We start from the raw sequence: 6,603 nt of genomic DNA, 5'->3' as shown, positions 1-6,603 counted from the left end.
TTTCCTTTCTTAAAAAATTGACAATTTATCAATTCCCTGTATATTACTCTGGAATGGGTGAGGTGTGTACTCATCACCATTCGAAAAGATAAGAATTGAAAGAAAAAGGAGGGTGAGGGAATTATTGTTCATTCTTTATTTCAATCTCAAAATTAAAGATGATTCTTTGAATTGGGCCACAAAATTGACTTCTTGTTCCTTCTCCATTGACATTGCTTTTGTTTTTGTGTGATTTAAATTTATGCTCTTATCAACATAAAGTCCTATTCATGTTGATGTCACTTCCTTTTACACATTCCAAAGTCATAATCTAGCTACAAAAAGTAATAGTGAACAATCACCTTTGTTTTGGTATCATAATCTAACTAATTTAAATTTATTTTATCACTATTTATCCAATCTATTTCCCATGTCTAGGGTCAATAAGATAATTGTTTATTGTTTATTCAATCTCCTATCTTCTGTGCATTTTGAAAAGTTAAATTAAGATAGACATAAGTATACTATCTTCTTTTAATAGAGATTTAAATTTTTCTTTTTCTTATAAGTTTTAAATTTGTATCTTCATTCTTATGAGAAATTAAGCTACTTATCATTTATCAATATATATTATTGGACATTTACTTCATAAACTAATAAATTAATTGTAACGTTGCACACAGACGCACAAATTAACTTTTTAAAATAGGTCTTTTACAATTTTACATGAGAATAACTTTTTTATATTTATATCATAACAATATACCCTACAAAAACATTCTTCTTTGTTAACATCTTTAGTGGTATTATTATTATGTATGTATATACAGAAAGTGTGTTATTTGTTTATGTTATTTAAAAAATTGTGTGTTAAGCATACTAAATTTATATGTGATGGTATAAAACAAGACTTTAGATGTTAGATTAAAAACACTAATTTTATAATTAGAATTTTGTTATATAAAAAATATTAAAATTAACAGAATATTTATCCTAAAAAATATATAGTCAAAGATCTGATTAGGTTTTATGGATATTTTTAATTTACAAAAAAATATTTAATTAACTCTAATAATTTTTAACTAGAAAGGATCTAATTACAAAATTAAAAATAGTATAAGGACCTAATTAAAAAATAAAAAATATAAATACCTAATTATAAATTTAGTGAAACTATTGGGAACGATAAAAAAATTAAACCATTAAGAAACAAGTTAAAAGTTTAGAAATAATAAATAAAGTGACCAAGTGAATATCAATATGGCATACTTAGAGCTCATTGTTCAGTTTTTTTTTCTAAATATTTTTGGGCCTAGTTATTTATGGTTGGATGAGAGAAATAAAATAGTGGCCTCATTTGAGAAATTGGGCTAGGCCCAATATCAGGCCCAATTAAGCCCATAAATCGCCTTGTATTTTCAGCTTCAGGAGCCCTCAAGAGCAGACGCCGGTAACACCTTTTCTTTCTCATTCTCTTTCTCTCTTTCGCTGCTTCACTTCTTCACCGAGCTTCCATTTCAAAGGTACCGGTTTCTATCACTGATTTCAATAACCATGTTTTTCACGTGTTCTATTTCAGTATTCTCTTTGCATGTGTTCTTCACCCGTTTGTTCTTTACTTTATAGTAATGCTACATATTATTGCTGGAAAAATAAAATTTGTTTTTTCAGCGTTCGTGTTCATTACTTATGTTCATTCTGCATATGCATATACCCCATATTCAAAAAATTGAATTTTTAACATTATATCTTTTTTTTCGTTTATCTCTTGCCAATATAATGTTTTTTAGTTGTCTGTTTTGGTTGGTCCCTGTTTTGTCTTTTTCTGAGTGTTGTTTGTTCTGATCATTCATTCTGGGAAAAAGGAAGATTTGTTAGTGTTTGAAATAGGAAAACAGAATCATGGTGATGATCCTGCTGCTGCTGATAGTGATATTATATTAAGTTTTTTGAATGCTTTCAGTAGAAGTAGGAGACAAAGATGATTTGGGAGGACGCTGACGTTAGAGCTTCTTTGTCTTTTGAATTGGCTCTATTATTCTATCTAATTATTTGATTGGAAAAGAGAGTTTTTCTTAATATTTTTTGCATGGCTGCTTCTACTATGACCTTCCATCTTTATTTGTCTTGTTTCAGTGTCGATCTCAAAGTTGTGGTGATTTCTACCTGTTAGTCTAAACTAGAGGTTTCCGAATCACGAATTTCTGATATAGCTCCTTCACTTGTAAAGACCTTTTTTTTTTCCCGGATTAGTAGTTGAAGTTTTACCCTTTCTGAGTTCTCTGTTTTATTCTAACAGGTCAAGCATTATAAAGTGAGAATTGGAAAGATGGATGTAGTTATATTTTGAAGTTATTCAGTGTATGCAACAAAGGTTCTCTCAATATGGAAGCTGACAATTCTAACATTTCAAAAGCTGAAGAATTCAAGCGCTCTGCGAATGAAGCATTCAATGGTGATTAATGCTTATTCTACTTTTCGACAATATGATCCATTTACTTTCTTCAGCTGAATAATTGAGTTTGCTCAATTTTATCCGTAGTATATCAGTATTCGGTAGTTTATTGAATAGCAAATATCGGAAGTGTGTGGAACGGAATTAATGTTGTCATCTTTTCCTTTTTCATTAATTGTTGCATATGACGTTATATTGCAAAGGAGCTGGCACATGGTGCTTTCCGCCTTTTCTTTATTTCTTATTATTATTATATTTTCTTTTATTTATTTCAAAGAATGATCATCCAATGTTTTTGCTTTTCAGCTCACAGATTTACTCAAGCTATTGAACTATATACGCAAGCAATTGAACTAAACGATAAAAATGCGGTTTACTATGCTAATCGTGCCTTTGCGCATCTTCGGCTTGAGGAATACGGTAGTGCCATACAAGATGCTACAAGGGCTATTGAAGTTGATCCTAAATACTCAAAGGTGCTTCACTTCCTAGAACTTTAGGTTTGCTTGCATTTAGTTTTCTACCAAAACTTCTGTGTGCTGATTAAGGTTACTTGTTATAGGGGTATTATAGGCGAGGTGCAGCTCATCTTGCTATGGGAAAATTCAAGGAGGCTCTAAAAGATTTTCAGCAGGTAATTATATGCAATTATAAATGTCTGTTTTCTTAAAAAGGTTGCAGGTCATGGCTCATTTAAATATAAAACTGTGGTATTGCTACATTGCTGAATACATATAGGTTGGTACTCATTGCTTTCATTTTTCATGTTTCTAAAATAATAATATTTCTTTTTGTTTGGTGTTGTTTGTGAGATCTTTAAAGTCATGCAATTCTCTTATTTATTTGATCTGCCCTTTCATAACAACTTTGATTACCTCATTTATGATATTATTTAGCATATAATGTCTAAATGTGTTTAATCTGATTTTCTTATATTGAAATAGGTCAAGAAAATGTGCCCAAATGACACTGATGCATCAAAGAAATTGAAGGAGTGTGAAAAAGCTGTTATGAAACTTAAATTTGAAGAAGCAATTGCTGTGCCAGAGCATCAAAGACGTCCAATAGCTGACTCCATAGATTTCCATTCTATAGGTACTATGTTAACTATGGCATCCTCATCTATTCTATAGCTGTAGCAGTTATTCATTCGTGGGTATGAAAAAATTGGAGTTTGTTTTGATGCTAGATGTGGAGCCACAATATTCAGGAGCAAGAATAGACGGGGATGTTGTTACTTTGGATTTTGTGAAGAAAATGATGGATGATTTCAAGAATCAAAAGTGCTTACACAAACGGTACTTAAGCATAGGAGTTCATTAATAACTTTGAATTTCTTTAATTGTTATCACTTACTAACTGTGCTTGTTTTGTCTTGGTTCATGTATTAGTTATGCATTCCAGATTGTATTGCAAACCAGAGAAATGTTGAAAGCTTTGCCTTCTCTTGTTGATATAAATGTTCCTGATGGCAAACATTTTACTGTTTGTGGTGATGTGCATGGCCAGGTATGGATGTTTAAAGTTTTGTTAGCAATAATTCAAAAATAGAAAGTGTGTTGAGCAGATATGGATACTTGTGTACCACATCTTTGTGCAGACAAAGAGTAGGACTCCAGAAAAGAATTTATGTACTTAGAGAATGATTAACTTGAAAAGAAAGTTAAGTTTCGTCAATGATGTGGATTGTGTATTTGTGTTGTTACAGTAATGCCATTCATGATTAATGATGAAATATTAGTTTGTTATTTTTTCTAATTTGATATTTCTCAAATGTTGCTAATGTAATAACTTCTGAACATTCTCTCAAGTACAGTTAAATGTAATAATATTTTGATCAAAGTGACCCTAGTTGCTTGCCTATCGTATTTGTTTTTAATTTTGTTTTCTTTCTTAATTCTTTTCAATTTTCTTTAACTAATCCTGCAGTACTATGATCTCTTGAATATTTTTGAGCTCAATGGGCTTCCCTCTGAAGAGAATCCATACCTATTTAATGGTGACTTTGTTGATAGAGGATCGTTTTCTGTGGAGGTCATCCTCACTTTGTTTGCATTTAAGTGCATGTGTCCTTCAGGTGATCCTCAGATCTTAATTAGTCTGAAAGCTTTGCTATATTTTCTTGGCACGTTATAAATTTTTATGCTCGTCAGGAATTGTTAGAATCGAAGAAAGTTTCTGATGATATTCGATGTTCACTTCAATCCCATTATGCTTCATTTTGATATTGAACCTCACAAATTATAGTGTTCAGTAGTGTAGTTTCAATTAAGTTATATACTTTTGTCTATGTGATTGGATTGGAACGAATCCTAGTGTACTCCCCAATCAGCTTCATCTATATTTATATTTTTCCTGTGAATCGCTACTTATAGTATTTTCATGTAAATTTCAGGCATGTATCTAGCTAGAGGAAATCATGAGAGTAAGAACATGAACAAGATATATGGTTTTGAGGGCGAGGTGCGCTCAAAGTTGAATGAAACATTCGTAGAACTGTTTTCAGAAGTATTTTGCTGTTTACCCTTGGCTCATTTGATAAATGAGAAAATTTTCATAGTTCATGGAGGTCTATTTAGTGTTGATGGGGTCAAACTGTCTGATATCCGAGCAATTGACCGATTCTGTGAGCCTCCAGAAGAAGGTTTTGATGCATCCTTTTTCCCCTTTCCATTTCCTCCTAACATAATAACATTACATACTAAAGGCATAAAAGAATGTATTCTTCCGCGATAGCATGGTAGTCTTATTTTCCTATCTTTGGCGTGGGTAGGACTGATGTGTGAATTGCTTTGGAGTGATCCGCAACCACTCCCTGGAAGAGGTCCAAGCAAGAGGGGCGTAGGTCTCTCTTTCGGTGCGGATGTCACAAAAAGGTTTTTGCAAGATAATAACTTAGGTATGTGTTCATTGATTTGTTGCTCTGCTTGTTCTTTAATTCTTGACTTCTAACACCACCACTTCACAGATTTAGTTGTACGATCTCATGAAGTAAAGGATGAGGGATACGAGATTGATCATGATGGTAAACTCATAACTGTTTTCTCTGCTCCAAATTACTGTGACCAGGTAATCAAACCCTTGTACTTCTGAATTTAAACACCTCTTTTTTTCGTACTAAATTTCATGGAACTTTACTCAAATGAATTGTCACGTTTCCGAGGTTAAAGTCTAAATCGCATCGATTGCTCATTGTATGCTGCAGATGGGTAACAAAGGTGCCTTTATTAAGTTTGAAGCACCTGCTTTGAAGCCTAACATTGTTACATTCTCAGCAGTGGTTAGTATCTTTTGTAATCTTAGTCTTCTCTACAATGTTCCAATTTTGTACATTTCTTCAAATAAATTTTCCTGGTCTATGGTATTTATTTTTAAAGCTTCAAGCTTTAAATGCAAGTAACCTGATGCTGAGATTCTTGTGTTTTTGGATTTTGTTGAATTTTCAGCCACACCCTGATGTGAAGCCAATGGCTTATGCAAACAACTTTCTCAGGTTATTTTCATAGTTTTAGGTAGCTAACTGGAACTACTGGTGCTTTATGCTTTGTGGTCTCTCTACTATGCCTCCAAAGATAGAATATACATAGATTTCTCTCTCTCTTTCTCTTGTTTTTTTATTTATTTTTTTAGTACATTGTTAGAATTCTTTTTTGTGCTTGTAATCCACTTGGTTGTTAAGTGTAGTTGTGTAACGAAATATTTAGTTATAACTTGTTTAGGAAGGTTAAATTATGGTCACTTGAAACTTGGTGATATTTTTCTACTTGGCTTGAATTTGAAGGAAGTTATTAGATTATTATGCATTTGTGGACTTTATCTATTTAAATACTTGATATCTTAATTATAAAAGAGTAGGGAAGAATGTGTATATCTAAACAAAAAACGTTATGACGTTAAAAATTAATTACTAAATTAGTTATTATGAATGTGTATTTAAACATGTTTTGTACATTTTTTAACTAAATAATTAACCACTAGAATAATCGAATGATTAACAATTAAATTTGTTTTACAGTAGTATAATTATATTTTTTATGAAATAACAATTATGAATTTTTATGTGTGGTGGTTAATTGGTAATTATATTTTGTATATGCGTAATATGAAAGTATTATCTTAAGACATATATATCTTATGTTTATAAGGGCATGCTTAAATTTTATACTTTG

At 31.4% G+C, this 6,603-nt stretch overlaps 1 protein-coding gene across 3 annotated transcripts; it reads left to right on the top strand.

Annotated features, from left to right (window-relative positions):
- The first annotated feature begins 1,417 nt into the window (after positions 1-1,417).
- LOC107496453 (serine/threonine-protein phosphatase 5) lies at positions 1,418-6,237 on the top strand. Of its 3 annotated transcripts, XM_016117704.3 has the most exons (14): positions 1,428-1,502; positions 2,116-2,164; positions 2,279-2,434; positions 2,741-2,910; positions 2,997-3,068; positions 3,379-3,529; positions 3,624-3,732; positions 3,826-3,943; positions 4,364-4,511; positions 4,830-5,078; positions 5,208-5,333; positions 5,403-5,503; positions 5,640-5,714; positions 5,881-6,237. In XM_016117704.3, the coding sequence occupies exons 3-14, from the start codon at positions 2,365-2,367 to the stop codon at positions 5,938-5,940; spliced, it is 1,449 nt and encodes a 482-aa protein (XP_015973190.1). In that variant the 5' UTR covers positions 1,428-1,502; positions 2,116-2,164; positions 2,279-2,364; the 3' UTR covers positions 5,941-6,237. The 3 variants fall into 3 exon arrangements, with proteins under 3 accessions (XP_015973191.1, XP_015973190.1, XP_052108016.1); XM_016117705.3 differs by lacking the exon at positions 2,116-2,164 and having other exon boundaries at positions 1,418-1,502; XM_052252056.1 differs by lacking the exon at positions 1,428-1,502 and having other exon boundaries at positions 2,118-2,203.
- The last annotated feature ends 366 nt before the right edge of the window (positions 6,238-6,603 follow it).

The sequence above is a fragment of the Arachis duranensis genome, chromosome 7 (genome assembly GCF_000817695.3).
Source record: "Arachis duranensis cultivar V14167 chromosome 7, aradu.V14167.gnm2.J7QH, whole genome shotgun sequence".
Taxonomy (NCBI): Eukaryota; Viridiplantae; Streptophyta; class Magnoliopsida; order Fabales; family Fabaceae; genus Arachis; species Arachis duranensis.
This window is presented reverse-complemented; position numbering and strand designations above follow the sequence as displayed.